General features: G+C 58.9%; 9 protein-coding genes across 9 annotated transcripts in view; 5 read left to right on the top strand and 4 right to left on the bottom strand.

The window, feature by feature from the left end:
• The first annotated feature begins 8 nt into the window (after positions 1-8).
• On the top strand, positions 9-1,541 carry BDZ90DRAFT_232295 (Ebp2-domain-containing protein). Its single transcript, XM_025506198.1, has one exon. The coding sequence runs from the start codon at positions 63-65 to the stop codon at positions 1,494-1,496; it is 1,434 nt and encodes a 477-aa protein (XP_025361922.1). The 5' UTR covers positions 9-62; the 3' UTR covers positions 1,497-1,541.
• Positions 1,542-1,546: 5 nt separating this feature from the next.
• Positions 1,547-3,136, bottom strand: BDZ90DRAFT_232296 (hypothetical protein). The gene is made up of 3 exons (XM_025506199.1): positions 3,074-3,136; positions 2,904-2,985; positions 1,547-2,812 (listed from the first exon to the last, which is right to left on the bottom strand). The coding sequence occupies exons 1-3, from the start codon at positions 3,086-3,088 to the stop codon at positions 1,617-1,619; spliced, it is 1,293 nt and encodes a 430-aa protein (XP_025361923.1). The 5' UTR covers positions 3,089-3,136; the 3' UTR covers positions 1,547-1,616.
• A 162-nt stretch (positions 3,137-3,298) lies between these two features.
• Positions 3,299-4,185, top strand: BDZ90DRAFT_260402 (hypothetical protein; the record flags this gene model as incomplete). Its single annotated transcript, XM_025508252.1, has 2 exons — positions 3,299-3,556; positions 3,640-4,185. The coding sequence occupies 2 exons, from the start codon at positions 3,299-3,301 to the stop codon at positions 4,183-4,185; spliced, it is 804 nt and encodes a 267-aa protein (XP_025361924.1).
• A 272-nt stretch (positions 4,186-4,457) lies between these two features.
• On the bottom strand, positions 4,458-5,627 carry BDZ90DRAFT_175332 (BLUF-domain-containing protein). The gene is made up of 3 exons (XM_025503724.1): positions 4,883-5,627; positions 4,775-4,815; positions 4,458-4,701 (listed from the first exon to the last, which is right to left on the bottom strand). Exons 1-2 carry the CDS (start codon positions 5,509-5,511, stop codon positions 4,803-4,805), a joined length of 642 nt encoding a protein of 213 aa, XP_025361925.1. The 5' UTR covers positions 5,512-5,627; the 3' UTR covers positions 4,458-4,701; positions 4,775-4,802.
• Positions 5,628-6,870: 1,243 nt separating this feature from the next.
• Positions 6,871-9,153, top strand: BDZ90DRAFT_220177 (seven-hairpin glycosidase; the record flags this gene model as incomplete). Its single annotated transcript, XM_025504424.1, has 2 exons — positions 6,871-8,814; positions 8,881-9,153. Coding segments are annotated over 2 exons (2,217 nt in total), but the record flags the coding sequence as incomplete, so codon positions are not given.
• A 1,124-nt stretch (positions 9,154-10,277) lies between these two features.
• Positions 10,278-11,658, top strand: BDZ90DRAFT_175397 (hypothetical protein). Its single transcript, XM_025503725.1, has 7 exons — positions 10,278-10,411; positions 10,499-10,556; positions 10,625-10,830; positions 10,910-10,992; positions 11,085-11,301; positions 11,382-11,440; positions 11,514-11,658. Exons 1-7 carry the CDS (start codon positions 10,379-10,381, stop codon positions 11,563-11,565), a joined length of 708 nt encoding a protein of 235 aa, XP_025361927.1. The 5' UTR covers positions 10,278-10,378; the 3' UTR covers positions 11,566-11,658.
• A 99-nt stretch (positions 11,659-11,757) lies between these two features.
• BDZ90DRAFT_209886 (uracil-DNA glycosylase) lies at positions 11,758-12,684 on the bottom strand (the record flags this gene model as incomplete). The annotated part of the gene is made up of 2 exons (XM_025504058.1): positions 11,758-11,981; positions 12,153-12,684. Coding segments are annotated over 2 exons (756 nt in total), but the record flags the coding sequence as incomplete, so codon positions are not given.
• A 648-nt stretch (positions 12,685-13,332) lies between these two features.
• Positions 13,333-15,678, top strand: BDZ90DRAFT_232299 (rab GTPase activator). The gene is made up of 9 exons (XM_025506200.1): positions 13,333-13,486; positions 13,570-13,617; positions 13,685-13,723; positions 13,800-14,021; positions 14,092-14,148; positions 14,228-14,494; positions 14,560-14,825; positions 14,898-15,042; positions 15,127-15,678. The coding sequence occupies exons 1-9, from the start codon at positions 13,374-13,376 to the stop codon at positions 15,326-15,328; spliced, it is 1,359 nt and encodes a 452-aa protein (XP_025361929.1). The 5' UTR covers positions 13,333-13,373; the 3' UTR covers positions 15,329-15,678.
• The window catches only part of BDZ90DRAFT_252488 (AhpC-TSA-domain-containing protein), a gene marked incomplete at both ends in the record, with an annotated part of 939 nt that continues 653 nt past the window's right edge, over positions 15,500-15,785 (bottom strand). Inside the window, one exon of the mRNA XM_025507763.1 lies at positions 15,500-15,718. Coding sequence (XP_025361930.1) covers positions 15,500-15,718 — 219 coding nt within the window. The remainder of the gene's footprint in view (positions 15,719-15,785) is intronic.

Consider the following 15,785-nt stretch of genomic DNA (forward strand, 5'->3'; position numbering starts at 1 on the left):
GCAATTCCCACCTTCCCAACATATCCATCATCACCACCAACCACCACTGACATCACCACGAGATGCCAGCTGCAGTCAAGTCTGCAAAGAAGGCAATCGCCAAAGCTGGTTCGAGCTCAAAGGCAGCCGTAGACAAGGCACTCAAGGCTGCTGAGCCACTTGTTCAGGACGACGACGATGACGATGAGATGGACAGCGACGAGGATGACTCGGATGAAGACGAGGAGAATGATGGCGTATCGCAAAGGGGCATCGACCGCCTGATGAAGGCGCTTGGTGAGGACGGATTGGACGAGGCTGACTACGCCGCTCTGGAGGCTATTCGAGCTCAGCGAGGGGAAGACGGCGGTGAGGACGATGAGGACGATGAGGACGTCGACGAGGACGACGACGAGGACGACGACGAGGACGACGACGAGGACGAGGAGGAAGAAGTCGATGAGGAGATCTCAACTCCTGCAGCTGCGAGCAAGGACACTCTCGCAGCCAGTCTCGCACGCAGCGGTTTGATCCCTCAAGATGATGACGAGGAAGACGAGGAAGATGAAGAGGACGAAGACGAAGAGGACGAGGCAGACGCCGACGCCTCTGCGATCCCAATCGACTCTCTTACAGACAGCGCATACGCCGCCCTCCCGGACACTGTCCGCGCACAACGATTTCACCGCGAGAAGATCAACAATGGCCCCGCTCTCAACGCCGTACGCGACTCGATTGCACTCGATGGCCCCTCGTCGGCGCCGACCCCAATGCCATGGGTAGAGCACATGTCCCTCACTTGGGACCAATCCGTCTCTTTTCTCCTCGAAGAGCAAGGAGCCACAGCATCCGACGACTTGGCGCGCGAGGTCCTCTTCTACAAGCAGGCCCTCTCCGCCGCCACGACTGGCCGTGCCAAGTGCCTGGCCGCCTCGTTGCCCTTCACTCGCCCACCCGACTTCTTTGCCGAAATGGTCAAGACGGACGAGCACATGGAGCGAGTCAGGCAGCGTCTCCTCGACGAGAAGTCCGGCATTGAGGCATCCGAGGAGGCCAAACGTCAGCGCGAGCTCAAGAAGTTTGGCAAGAAGGTCCAAGTAGAGAAGGGTCTGCAGCGTCAAAAGGAGAAGAGGGAAATGCAGGAGAAGGTGGCTGGTCTCAAGCGCAAGAGGGGTGGCGCTGCTGCTGGTGAGGGGCAGGAGGGCGACGATGATGACTTTGATATTCGGGTGCAGACTGCGCTGGGGGACGAGGAGGAGAAGGAGAAGCGTCGCGCTGCTGCTTCTCAGCGTGGTGGACGCGGTGGGCGTGGTGGGGGTAAGATGCCCCGCTCGGCCAGAGATTCAAAGTATGGCTTTGGCGGCAAGAAGCGCTTCAGCAAGAGCAACACCAAAGAGAGTACCGAGGGTGGGACCGGCAAGTACTCGGCGCCCTCTCGTGGGGGCCGAGGAGGGCGGGGTGGTAAGGCGGGGCGTGGTAGCAGCAGACCTGGCAAGAGCAAAAGGCAGGGCCGATGAGCGGGCATCTCAGATCACATCGCAATACACAGCATTCAGCACGCGCGCGATCACGAGCAGGACATGCATTGACTGAAGTGAGGGTGGGTATGAAAAAGCAATGAAGTGGTAGTGCCGCGCTCAAAAGCTCTGCGTTGCATCAATCTCAATGGCAGGCACGATGCTAGCCATGAACTTGAGGAAGACCAAGAGGTATTGGTCGACTCGCAGCCCTTCTACCTCGACGAGGCTGGTTGTCGCATCACCGGGCGAATCTGAACTATCCGATGTGGCAACGGCCGCGCTGCTCGTTGAACGATTGGCGACCTTCTTCATGGCGCCGCCGAGGCCCCACTTCTTCTTCTTGGTACTCGACGTAGGCGCCGCGGCGTCATCGACTGATGCCTCCTCGCCTTCACCACCCTGCTGTTGCTTGGTCCTTAGTCGCTTTTGCTCCTCCTTGACGCTAGCGTCCATTCGTTCGATCACCTTGCGCATGACGCTGGCGTGCTTGCAAGGGTGGACGCTCGCCGTGTTGAGCGTCGCAGAGTGCGGGAAAGGCTCGATGGTGACCGTCTTTTGCGCATAGTCCGACGAGATGTCCTCGAAGATCTGCGCGGGCTTAAGCGGCGAGCCGTGCTCATCGTAGCCAACCAGCCACATGCGCGGGGTTTGATAGTACTTGTCGTAGCTAATGAGACAGTCGTAGGTACGGACGGAGAGAATGTTGCTGCCTCCGGCTGATGTAGTTGGAGCCGCTTTCGGCGGGGGAGCCAGCGCTGAGGGGTCTTCATGCTCCACAACGCCTGCACCTGCCATGGCTTCCTCGTCCTCGTCGTCCATGTCTGGTATATCGCCAACCTCTCCACCATCATCGCGATCGTCGTCATCGTCGCCCAACGAAGTGCCTGCGATGCGAGATGCCAGATCGTCCTCTTGACCAGCCGTGAGCGAGTCGGCTTCTGGTGGTGCGTCTGGCATGTCCTCAATCTCGCCCACCTCAGCATTTGACGCCCCTTGACCCTCATCGTCAAGATGCGTGGCCAGCCAATCATCTTCTCCTCCTGCTCCAGTGACGTCGATGCCGTCCTTTCCCTCGGCGAAGCTGAGTAGTCTTTCGTCAGTCTGCGCAGTTGAAGATGAGGCTGCTCCCTTCCTCTTGGTACCCAAGGCTGCTCTTTCCATCTGACTGACTCTGCGCAGGCATGGCACTCCCTTTGATACGAGGTATTGCTTGTCCTTGGGCAGGAAGTCGCGCGTCTTTGATGCGTCGCCCGAGGACCACGACCAGGTGGGGAACTTGTAGGCTAGGAAATCACCGGCGGCTACAAATTCGTCTGAGCGAGTCGGAGGAGGGGGAGATGGCGGTCAGACGGACGCTGTAGTGATGTCGTCAGGATCCTCGTGCGACAGGCGACTTTCTCTCACCTGGCGTGATCCTGCCGTGCTCCTTGAACTTGGATTCCCGGAGGACGGGAGCTAGATAGTCCCTTACCGCCCAGAAGTGCGTCTGTCCAGAGTGTTGAGGGAGGCAGAGGTGAGCCTAAGCTTGCTATCATGACAGTATCGCCCATCACTCATCGCTCCATCGCACCCACCTGAATGGCATTCATGTTTGCTCGACGCTGTGATCGTTGGTGGAGGAGAGTGCGAAGTGAAAGTGTGCTTTGTGTCAGACTCTTGGCTGAGTGCACAGTCGGGTGATCTGGGCGGACAGGCGGTCCGGTGCAAGTCGGCGCCGTTGGTTGGCCGTCGTCTGTATGCGCTCCTGCCCTTTCCCCCACTCACATCCTCAATCATCTCATCTCGCGCTACTTTACACAATGGACGAGCTCGCAGAGTACAAGGAGCAGCTCAATCAGGTCAACGAGGCGTTGCAGCTCGATCCGGATAATGAAGAGCTCAAGACGCTGCGCGGAGAGCTCAACCAGCTCATTGAGCTGACGCAGTCCCTCCATCCTCAGCACGCCGCCTCGTCATCCAAAGCATCCTCGTCTTCACCAGTCCCGCCGCCGCAACCACGATCAACAGAGCGCCAAATCAACCTCAAGGCCGGAGATGAGTGCTTGGCCAAATACGCTGTGCGTGAATGCCCTGGCTAGCCCCAAGTGAACCCTCTCGCTGACAAGCATATACTCACCTCCCCTCCCCGGGCGCTTGCCAGGCCGACGGACGATGGTACCCGGCTCGCATCACAGCCGTAAGCGGCTCATCCAAGGACCCTGTCTTCTCGGTCATCTTCAAGGGCTACAACAACACAGAGATGCTCCGATCAGCAGACATCAAAGCCAAGAGTGGACTCAGCAGCAGCGCAGCCCCATCATCCTCGACGTCCTCACCAGCCCCACCCGCAGCCTCCTCCTCTTCTTCCTCCTCTTCTCAGCCACGGGCCAAGCAGCTCACAGCAGAAGAGGAAGCTGAGAGAGAGCGACGCCGCAAGCGCAGCGAGAAGAAGTCGGAGCGTCACGAGGCCAAGACGCAGGCTGCGAATCAAAAGGCCAACTCGTGGCAGAAGTTTGCAAAGAAGGGCGCCAAAAAGGGGTACGGTATCCCTGGTACGAATTCGATGTTCAAGACACCAGATGACCCGCTGGCAAAAGTCGGCGTCGTGGGCGCTGGCAGAGGAATGACGGGATATGGAGATCGGAGCAAGCACGTTTTCCAGAACGGTCGAGCGGGTGGGAGTGGTGGTGGTGGCGAGGAGCAATGAGGCAAGGCCAGGCAAAAGGGCACTCGAATGGCTCAGAAGTAGACGATCTGAGCTGAATACCTTCTTTCCTCCCCTCATCATTACTCGGCAGCCTCCAGACCGGCGACGAACATGCAGAGCTTCATCCGACTGGCGCATCATACTTCACGTCAAGTGCAGGTCTGTCAAGCAGGCCTTGACGCCTCGTAGTCTAGCTAACAAGCATACTTCGTCTCCCACTCCGTTTCATCCGTCGGCATCTACGGACTCGTTGTTGAGATTAAATTAACAAAGGCGAGAGCGAGAATGCCCAATATCAGACATGACAGCGTGGGAGCGACGCGCAAGCGCAGCCGTGGTGGATGTGAATGTGTGAGTGAAGATCCAAATGGGTATCGTGTATGAATGAATCGAAAAGCGACGGCGTGTGGGTGGTGGTGACGAGGCGTCGTACAATCTCAATTGGCTCTCGCGAGCGACCCGTGGAAGACCTTGATGAGCGTGCGTATGGAAGATGACATCTGGTGATGCGTCAAGCTATCGCAGGGGAGGGAGCTGTCGGTCAGCTACGAGTCGCCACCTCGCCTTGAAGGTCGCGCCGGGCACTCACTCCTTCTCCTGCGTCTTTGTCAAATCGATCAAGCAAGCCTTCTCCCCTCCCTCAACTTTGGGCTTCCCTACCTGTCCACTATTCTCATCAGCATTCTCCTGCCCCAACTCCTGATCCAGATCACGGTACGCCATCCTCCATCCATCGAAATCGCGCTTCTGCAGTCCCTGGCGCTTGAGCACTACGATGACACCTCTGTGTCGTTCGTCTTGCCTGATGGTCTCAAAGAGGGCTTCGACGTGGTGGGTGGGACCTTCGAGGAATTGGGCAAATGTGCCGTCACGATAGAGGAGTAAGCCCGTGATGCCCTTGGAGGCATTGCGGTGGCGCGAGTGGTTAAGAAGGGTTTGCAGTTGCTCGCGCGTGAGATAGCGATCACGAGCGGATGATGTGTAGACCAATTGGCAGAGGGAGTCTTGGCCTATCGTGCCGTCAAATCCAGTGGGTGAGGTAGGGGCTGACAGGCTAGGAGAATGAACAAGATTGCCAGTGTCTTTGCTGCTTTCGCCGCTCATGCCCTCAGACAGGGAGGTGGGGTCTGTCTCATATGTGGTCTCGCCACGGCCACTCATACTGCTCTCGCTTTCGTTGGTGGTCGTCGAAGAGTTGGACTGCTCAGTGGCAATTGGCGGGCGTGTTGGTGAGCTTCGACCTGCAGCAGCCGTTGCGATGCGAGCGGTTGAGGGGCCACCAGCACCGGCGTTGACCCTTGGTCTTCTGAGAGTCGAGCTAGACATGTCGAGTGGATGGTGGAGCCGTTGGATGGTACGATGGATGCAAAGGGAAGCGAAGAGGATATGAAAGCCTACATCTGGTCTCAATGTTTCGTAGGCGGTGCAAGCTCGACGACGAGCCTTAATCCTCTTTTGCCGTGACCGGACCCCTCGGCAATGTGGATGACACAACGCACGACGACGACGATGCTACGCATGATCCATTCGAGAGGTCAAGGCGCTTCGTGAGAGCCCGCATGCCCGGCTGCAGGCGACGACGAGCCGTAGAAAGGTGCTCGACGGCACGACGCTCAATCCCACGTCAAGGGTCCAAGCTTTTCGTGTGCCGTTTAGCCGCCTTGCCGGCTTCGAGCTGCGACACTGCATCTTCGATCGCGAGCGCAGTAGCCTCGCCCTCTCTGCGACGATCGCGGCCAAGAAGACGGAGGTAAGCTGAACCCCGCTGCCGGATCGGAGGATGGAGGTGCGAGCCGCCACATGGTTGAATTGGGATCTGCGCGTGCGTGCCCGCATGCCTGCGTGCGGGGGTTCAGTCCAACAAGCGGCGGCAAAGCGTGGTGGATGTGCATCTCACGAGACTGGACTCGACGTGAGATTGCCCTCGTCTCGTCTGAGGTTGCCTTTCGCCTCTCGCTCGCTCCCGTCCGTCAATGACCCACCAGACGGCCACTGTCCTAAGGACGCTGCCCATTTCTTCTGTCGCCCATTGCCGTCATCACTCTCAATCTGACGACGTCGAGAGACACGCAAGGGGCGTCGCAGCAGGCTCCTAGCCGTCGCCACTCTTCCTCTTCCTTATTATCATCATCATCACCATCATCATCTCGCTCCCCCTCAAGCTCTCCCACTCTCGCTCCCTCAACCTTCTGCGTCACCTCTTTGGGCGTCACCACACCGGAGCCCTTGCTTTCAAACGAGAAGCATCCTGGCTTACTTACTTCGACTTCACCTTCCTCCTCTTTTTCTCCTCATTCGGATCACGTCTCATCCCACCTCCGACGTCGAAAGCCACACCAGCGTTCACGTGGTGCCGCTAGCGACATCAGTCAATGCAGCTACGACAGCGCAGATAGCGACCCCAGCGAAGACAGCGACCACACCACTTCGTCCCACTGCTCATCTCCCCCCACCATGCCCTCATCCTCTCGCGGTGGCTACCTTCCGCTACCGGGCGCCACAGCCCCCGTACGCTCAGCCAAGGGCTGGTATCGCCGATTTCGTACCATCATCGCCATCGCCATCGCCCTTGTCCTTCTTGTAGAGACCGTCGTCTATATACCCTACTGGGCGGGCGAAGAGAGGCTACGTGCTTGGGGATGGGATCGACCTGCCGACTGGGTCAACGATATCAAGGGTGGATGGATGCCGCCCCCTCCGCCGCCTCCTTCCCCCCACCATGGCCCGCCAGGCCCGCCAGGCCCGCCAAGCCCAGGCCACAGACCATCCAAGGTGACTCCTCCTGAAGTTCCCGATCCGTACGATGCTCCCTGGTCACCAAGTCGGGATCGGGTGCGCGTCCCTGCCTCGGCCTTTCCACCGCCGTACTCCGACCTCTTTCACTACGAGCCATCGACCAAGTACGCCAATGGCAACCCCCATTCGGGCGTCATCCCGCCACTTCAGCTTCATCTTCTCAACAATGTCGGTCTGTCACAGCGTCCCGTCCGACCTCCTGCTGCCCCTCTCGTCAACTCGACCGTCTGGGATAAGCCGCGGTGGAGCAAGGCGGACAACGGCTCGCGCACCTCCTTCGCAGACTCGTTCCGCGCCCATCTTCAGCAGGACGAGGTTGACACTCGATTGCCGCCCTTCAATTCGTGGATAGCGCCAAAGGAGCAACTCGATCCGTCGCTGCCGCCGACTGAGCCTCTCTCGCGCGTCCAATTCGCCTTCGAAGACCCCAAGCGCCGTTCAGGCAAAGCTGGGGATCATGCCCGCGAAGCGACCTTGATCGAGCGACAACGTCTGGTGAAGAACGCCTTTCTCCACTCTTGGGAAGGGTACAAGCGCATAGCATGGGGGCACGACGAGCTTCGTCCCGTATCAGAGGAGGCGCAAGACCCCTTCAACGGCTGGGGCGCAACCATCGTTGATGCATTAGACACGCTTCTGGTCATGGACCTGCCGAAGGAGTACAACTATGCAAGAGAGCACGTACGCGATATCGACTTCTGGTACTTGGGTGGTGAGCGTAGCGCTTATGGACGTAACGACGGGCGCGTGCCCGTGTTCGAGACGGCCATTCGTTACTTGGGCGGCTTTCTCTCGGCTTATGACCTGAGCGGGGACGAATTGATGAAGGACAGGGCAGAGGAGCTCGCGCAGCTTATTCTCCCCGCCTTCTTCACTCGTACTGGTGTCCCACTCGGTCGAGTTCGCTTCGGCGCCACTCCCTATCCCGGCGCAGGCGGGGGAGTAGTACTCGCCGAAGCAGGCAGTATGCTCCTCGAATTTACTCGCCTCTGGCAAGTGACGGGAAATCGTACCTACTTCGACCGAGTGCAGCGTGCCACCGACTGGCTGGACCGCAACATGACCAAGGAGGCACGCCTCGGGTCTCTCCTTCCTACCTCGATCTTCCCCGAGACAGGGGCGGGCTACGGCTGGTACTCCTTTGGAGGCATGGCCGACTCTTTCTATGAATATTTGGCTAAGGAGCATCAGCTCCTCGGCGGAAAGATGGGGCAATATGCTCGCATGTACTCGGACGCAATCGACTCGGCACGCCGCTACTTGATCAAGGAGATCCGCTCCGTACCGGGCACTGACCTGGTCACGTTTGGGATGAGCAACTCGCGATTTTGGGAGGCCAAGCAGGAGCACTTGGCTTGCTTCACGGGAGGAATGCTCGGCCTGGGTGCAAAGCTGATGCCGTCACGCCGCGGCCATGACGTTGATCTGGCGCAGCGTGTCACTGAGACGTGCTGGTGGTCCTACAACTCTTCCGCTACAGGGCTCGGGCCCGAAGACACAGTCTTCTATCGCTCCGACGACTCTCTGCGTTTCGAGCAGCTCACCGATCCGGACGGCACGAAACGACGCGGCAAAGCCCGTGGCTGGCCCATCGTGGGCGTGGCAAGGCAAACGTCCGACTATCGCGGCCGGCCAGAGACGATTGAGAGCGTGCTTTACATGTGGCGCATCACGGGCGACCCAGTGTGGCAGGATAGGGGTTGGCAGATGTTCGCCTCGTGGGTGACGCATGCCATGACCAAGGTGGGCTTTGCCAACATCCAAGACGTGCAAGCCTTGCCGGCCATCTTGAACGACAACATGGAGTCTTTTGTATTTGCCGAGACATTCAAGGTGAGAGGGTGTGGCTGTTGTTTGGCTCCAGAGGATCCAGCTGACGTCCTCCCTCCCAACGCGCAGTACTACTACCTCCTCTTCTCCCCGCCCGACCTCATCTCACTAGACGATTACGTCTTCACGACCGAAGCACACCCGCTCCTTGTCCCCAAGGACGGTCGTTGGACAGAAGCAGGCAAGGGTCCACGCTCGTTCTGGTCTGGCCCGTCCCCCTCCCAGGCCTCGTCGGACGTCTACAGCGGCGGCGAGAGCGGCTCGTACGGCGGCATGACCAATGTTCAGAAGCACAGCGTGTTCAAGGCCTGGGAGGCGCAGGAGGAGCAGAAGCGTGTTCAGGCGGAGAAGGCTCGCGCAACGGCCAAGCTGGCCGAGGTGGTTGAGCGCGCCAAGCTGGCCGGAAGTGATGCGGTGCAGTCGCTTGTGGCGAGAATGCGCAGCCTAGTAGGCGATGCAGGCAGCAGCGAGGGCGATGCGAGCAGTGCGCAGCAAGTTCAAGAAAGCGATGCAGCTGAGACTGCCACCCATCAAGAGGTCAAGGTTGTCGAAGTCGAGCTCACAGACTCTGTCAAGCAAGCGCTCGAGGCTCTGCGTGCGAGTGGTGTCGCTACCCTTGCCGACGCCGACGGCGCACACAATGAAGCCAGGGATACAGCCGACGTCAAGTCGGCTGTGGTCGAGACGAGCGCCGGACCCGTCGAGATTCGCTTTGTTGCGCCGGGCAGCCGCTCCAGCGGAGAGGCGGGCGTAGAGAAGCGCAGTCAGGCGATCCTCACTACAGAGGCAATTCAGATTTCAGAGGCGGGAGATGAGCAGGAGGAGAGTGTGAAAGAGGACGCGGACGAGGAGGGCGAATCATTGCCGCCCGTCCCGTCAGAGATTGCCGACGCTGCTGAGCTCGAGGAGATTCAGCTGGCCGGGACGAATGCGCTGCGCTATGCTCTAGGGCAGCTGCTGATGCGAGTTAGTGGTAGAAACGAGGAGCCTGCTCAAGGAGGGCGAAAAGCGGCGGCGACCGAGGATGCGGAGAAGGACGAGCCGCTTTTTGGTGAGACGGTAGAGGAGGATGCTGAAGACGAGGCTGCGACGGCTGCGAGGTTACTCTACCCAAGCTCGCCTGCCCCATCAGCTTCGCCTTCGACGCCGCCCCCGAACCCTCAGCCTCTAGGCATGGGCTTCGCTGGTCGAATGTACGCCAACGCGATGAGGGAGCATCGTGTATGAGCTGGGCGAGGATGTTCTTGTTTGGTCTTTGGATTCGCAGCGCTCAATGAGAGATTCATTCCTTCGTTTGCTTCGAGATCTCGCGAAGACTTGATCGCGTGGTCGTGTTGCTTGCTGCGCCAAGATGCGGAAAAGTCAGCAGGCCCGAGCGTCGCGACTCGAGAGGGCGGAGAGAGTGGCAGGCGGCGAGTTGGGGGCGGGGGGGTCCATCACTCACTCGATGTTGCTTTCCTTGTCCGTCTGTCCGTCCGCTCAGCAACCAACTTGGCTCCCCACCACTACCTACCTCGCATCCTCGTGACCCACCACCTCTTCTGGCTGAAGTACATTGCCGCCCAGTATGGCGGACCCGCGACTGCGTAGGATCAACAAGGTGAGAATGCGCGTGGCGTAAAGGCTGAGCGATCTTGAGGCTAGGTGGGCTGATTCACTTTCTTACCTCACCGGCTTGCTGGCGCAGGAGATCCAGGATATCAAGAATGACAAGGCGTCCAAGGTCGAGATCGCCCTCGTAGCAGGTGAGTGGCTCGTGCATGCCTCTGACTCAATTGTTCTTAGCTCTCACGCCATTCCACGTCGCCCTCAGACTCGCCCTTCCACCTCGTCGGCACCTTTCCCGGCCCTGAAGGCTCCCCTTACGAGAGCGGTACCTTCGATGTGGACATCACCGTGCCAGATGGCTATCCCTTCCAGCCCTTGAAGATGAAATTCATCACGCGCGTTTATCACCCGAACATCTCGTCACAGAGTGGCGCCATCTGTCTCGATATCCTCAAGGATGCGTGGAGTCCGGTGAGCAGAGGGCGCCGCGAGCAGTCGATGGGACGCGAGAGGGCCATAGGCTGACTGAAACTTGTGCTACTCGCTGCAGATCCTCACTCTCAAGTCGACACTCCTCTCGCTGCGCAGCCTGCTCTGCTCACCCGAGCCCAGTGACCCACAAGATGCAGAAGTGTAAATGTCGCCCGACCCGTCTTCGTCCCCTCATCTCGATGCTCAGCACTCACTGGCAGCATCTCCTCTACCCCCCGCTTTCGCTCACACAGCGCCAATCACTACATGTCGGACCAAAAAGGCTGGGAGGAAACGGCAAAGTACTGGACGGAATGCTACGCCAATGGATCAGAAAGCGCGAGACCACCTGAGGCAGGGTCAGCAGGTGCAGGCGCGGCCAGGAAAGCGACAGGGGAAGAGGGAGATGTTGAGGAGGCCGCAGCCAAGGCTGGTTTGAAGGTCGAGCATGTGCAGCAGTTTTCTGCAATGGTAAGCGGAGCGTCACAACGAACCTGCCAGGCGTGGCGAGAAGCTGACTGAATTCCTCGTCCTGCCCCTCGCACGTACAGGGCTTTGACAAAATGAAGGTCATCGAGGTGCTCAGAAGGCTGAACTATCGCGGTGCAAAGTGAGGCATGCACTTCAACGAAACCGATTCCGAGCAGGCGACTGACCAAATCCTCTCCTCTCGGCCCGCCTAGCGTACGCAACGTCACCGACGACCGAGTCCTCAACGAGCTGTTCGGCGCATAGCCGCAACTGGACCGCCAAGGAGCACGACAGTCACGCTACCTTCCCACGACATCGACTCCCACGACATCAACTCATCTCCCCCTTGGCATCCACTCCTCTTTCGCCTCGGCTTCTTCCTCTAATCACACGATGACCACCAGCTTCTCGACCGACGATGAAGACGATGGAAGACGATGAATTGACACGCTACAAATCTGCCCACCTCACCCCTCCACCCTGACCCCACCCTCCCTCCTTCTCTAGCCACTCGTTGGCTTTCTTGAAGTGACCATTGCCCAAGAAGCCGCGATGCGCGCTGAGAGGGGAAGGATGCGGGGAACGGAGCAGCTTGATGTTTGGATGAGAGGACAGGGACGAAGGGACGGCAGCGCTGAATGTCTTGGAGGCAGGTTGGCCCCAGAGGAGGAAGACGACGCCTTTGCGGCGGTCGCTAGGAGCTCCTCCGCTGCCGTTGGTGCCATTCGACTCGCTCTTTTCTTCGCCCTTTGCGCCGGCACCCTTTTCTTGCTTCTTGAACATGGCAGCCAAAGTCGACCCTTTGGCGGCCTCTTTCGTACTGATGCCACTTCCTTCTCCCTTACCACCACCACCACCTCCAGTGGCTCGCTCTACGACCAGCTTCAGGACCTCCCTGGTCAGGACCTCCCAACCCTTACCAGCATGACTGCCCGCCTCGCCCTTCCTCACCGTGAGGGAGCTATTGAGCATGAGTACCCCTTGGCTAGCCCACCCACTCAGATCCCCATGACTGGGCGCATCAAATCCTCCTTTCCCCTTCCCTGGTCCATACTCGTCGCGCAGCTCCTTGTACATATTCTTCAGACTACCAGGTACTGCCTGACCGCGAGGCACGGAGAAGGAGAGACCCATTGCCTGGCCCGGGCCGTGATACGGGTCCTGACCTAGTACTACGACTTTGACGTCTTCTATTCGCGGGGTAAGCTGAGACCATGAGTGAACCAAGTGCGCTGGTGGGTAGATGGTCGCTCCCGATGATTGCTGGGAGCGGAGGTAGTCTTTGAGCTGTTTGAAGTCCGAGGAGGAGGAGAGGTGTGGTTGAAGAGAGGTGAGCCAGGAGGGGGACATGGTGGTGCGCTCCAGTGCTAGAGGATCGTCTGAGAGGAAGAGGGATGGTCCTGCTGGGGCCGACGGAGTGGGTTTGTTGAAGATCTTGGCTTGGGTGGGAGAGGGCTTCGCGGGCATTGTCGCTGCTGCTGCTGCTGCTGCTGCTGCTGTCGTCGTTTGCTTCTCTGCTTTGTTGGCTGGCTGGGAATCACGTTCTTCTGCGGCTTCTGCGGCAGCTATGAGCGCTTCTTCGTCCCACGCGTCACCTTCATTCTGGAGAGCCTTGGTGGGTGAAACGTCGTCCGTCTTTGTCTTTTTGCTGCTGGACGCGACTGCCCCGGCGGGAGAAGGGGAGCGCTTCACGCCTGCCGATTGGGCAGGGCTGGTGGCCATGTTGCGGGAGAGTGAAGATGAAGGGCACGAGGTGCGCGGCAGTAGACAGCTCCTCGTTGATTTAAAGAGCAGTGAAGTTGCGAAGTGAGGTATTCTCGGCAGCATACACGAACGACGGGAAGCAAGACGCGTTTTCCCAACTTTCGGGCGTCGCAGCTGACGTTTTGGGCGTGTGGAGTGGAATTGGCGTGGCTCGAGCGTCGCCGCGTGGCAGATGGACTGAGGCCAGTTGACCGAGCGAGGAGCGGCGGCAGCAGGGGCAGCGGCGTCGACGTCGTCATCCCTCCTCAACCAACACCATACATTCAACTCAACTCACTGCGATTCTGCGCCATTGAAGTACGACAAAGATGGATGAGCACTACGACTACGTCATTCTGGGTACGGGAGTCACCGAATGTGTCCTCTCCGCCCTCTTGTCCGTCGATGGCAAGAAGGTGCTGCATATGGACAGGAATCAATAGTGAGCGCCGCGAGGGGGGAAACAGATGTCGCCATTGGGTGCAGTGAGCTGACTGATGTTCGTTACCATCCTCGCACTCGCAGCTACGGTGGTGAAGGTGCATCGCTGAACCTTACTCAGCTGTGGGAGAAGTGGGTGTGATGGCGGCTCACTCTGCATTGTCCCTCGCTGACCTATTTTCATTTTCCCTCTGCGCAGATTCCGTCCTGGTCAGGAAGTGCCAAAGGACATCGGCCGGTGAGCAGTTCATAGATGCATATCGATTATGACATGGCCATTCAGGACTGACATTCTGATCGCGCCCCGCTACCAGCGACCGCGACTATGCAGTCGACTTGATCCCCAAGTTCCTCATGGCCAATGGCGAGCTCACAAAGATGCTCGTTCATACCGACGTCACCCGCTACCTCGAGTTCAAGCAGCTCGCCGCCTCGTACGTCTATCGAGACGGGAGGATTGCAAAAGTCCCTGCAACCGAGATGGAGGCTGTGCGATCTCAGCTCATGGGCTTGTTCGAGAAGAGGAGGGCAAAGAAGTGAGCCCGCCCTCGCACCCTCGACGAGATGTGGATATCATCTTACTCACCCGCATCCTGCCCTCTTCAGGTTCTTTGAGTTCATCCAGAACTGGAAGGATGATGACCCGGCTACTCACCAGGGCCAGTGAGTCGAGGTAGCATTTCACGTCGCCTCCGCTGGACTCGTACTCACCCTTGCCTACCTCTCACGCCAACGCACTCAGGGACCTCGACTCGTCACCCATGACCAAGATCTTCGACTACTTTGGTCTCGAAGCCGGCACTCGCGACTTCATCGGCCACGCAATGGCCCTCTACCTCGACGACTCGTACATGACGCGTCCAGCCCGTGAGACGTACGACCGAATCATGCTCTACACCTCCAGTGTCGCACGCTACGGCAAATCTCCCTACATCTACCCACTGTACGGCCTGGGTGAGCTGCCCCAGGGATTTGCGCGTCTGTCAGCCATCTACGGAGGCACCTACATGTGCGTATGCGTAGCGCGGCGTGACTGCCACCGGAATGTTGCTAACCTTTCTCTTCCCTCGCCAGGCTCGACAAGACGATCGACAAGATTGTAGTAGACGACTCGGGCAAGTTCGTCGGCGTCCGCTCAGGCGACGAGACTGTCAAGGCAGACGCTCTCATCGGTGACCCGACGTACTTCCAAAACCTGCCCGTAGGCGGCAAGAACCTCGTCAGGGAGACGGCCAAGGTCGTGCGCGCCATCTGCTTGCTCAAGCACCCTGTGCCCAACACGGACAATGCAGACAGTGTTCAACTGATCATCCCGCAGAATCAGGTGGGAAGGAAGCATGGTGAGTCGATCGATAGAGGATGGAGGTGCTGCGAAAGCATGAGCTGACTTGGCCACACTTCGTCGCACACAGACATCTACGTCGCCTCCCTCTCGAGCAACCACAACGTCGTGCCCCGCGACTTGCACCTCGCCATCGTCTCTACCATCGTTGAGACAGACAAGCCGGAGCTGGAGCTGCGCCCTGGTCTGGACCTGCTAGGCCCTATCCATGAGAAGTGAGTGTTTCCAGTCACGAGTCGAGGAATCATGCGGTCACGCCGGCTGACCTGTGACTCCCCCCACCTCGTCGCCCGCCGCAGATTCATCTCGCTGACCCCTCTCCTCGAGCCTATCGAGGGCGGTAGTGAGAGCAAGATCTTCATCACCCGCTCGCCTGACGCTACTTCCCACGTGGAGACGATCAACGAGGAGGTGCACGATGTTTGGCGCAGGGCTACGGGCGGCAAGAAGCTCGACTTGAAGAAGAGGAGCGATGAAGAGGGGGCACAGGTGCAGGCGTAAGAGCCAGGGGGGAGTGCGGGGCAGTGAGAATGTGACGCTACTTTCGATTCAAAGAGAGAAAGAGGCTGGATATATGATTGACCGCTTTTCGGCTTCTTGGACAAGACAAGGCGAGACGAGACCAGACGAGTCGTGGTGTGCTAGTCGACGATGGTTGTGCGCTTGCCCTCACTACTCCTGCTCCTCGTCGGGCCCCTCGTTGAGCTTCTTGGCTACGATCAAAGCGTCAGGCGACGACTCAGCGGGCTTGACCTGCAACTGAACATCGGCCAACTTGCCCTCAGAATCGATGACGACGTGCGATCGAATAGTCTTGCTTGCGGTGCCTGTGAGGGACTTGATGAGGAGACGATCAGGGTCCGAGAGGAGGGTGTAGGGGAGAGTCTGCTTCTGCGCGCGTGAGTCGAAGGAAAGGCACGCGGTGTGAGCGAGGGAGACGATGATGCTGCGTGGGAGG

This window comes from Jaminaea rosea (genome assembly GCF_003144245.1).
Source record: "Jaminaea rosea strain MCA 5214 unplaced genomic scaffold BDZ90scaffold_7, whole genome shotgun sequence".
In the NCBI taxonomy this organism is placed as follows: domain Eukaryota; kingdom Fungi; phylum Basidiomycota; class Exobasidiomycetes; order Microstromatales; genus Jaminaea; species Jaminaea rosea.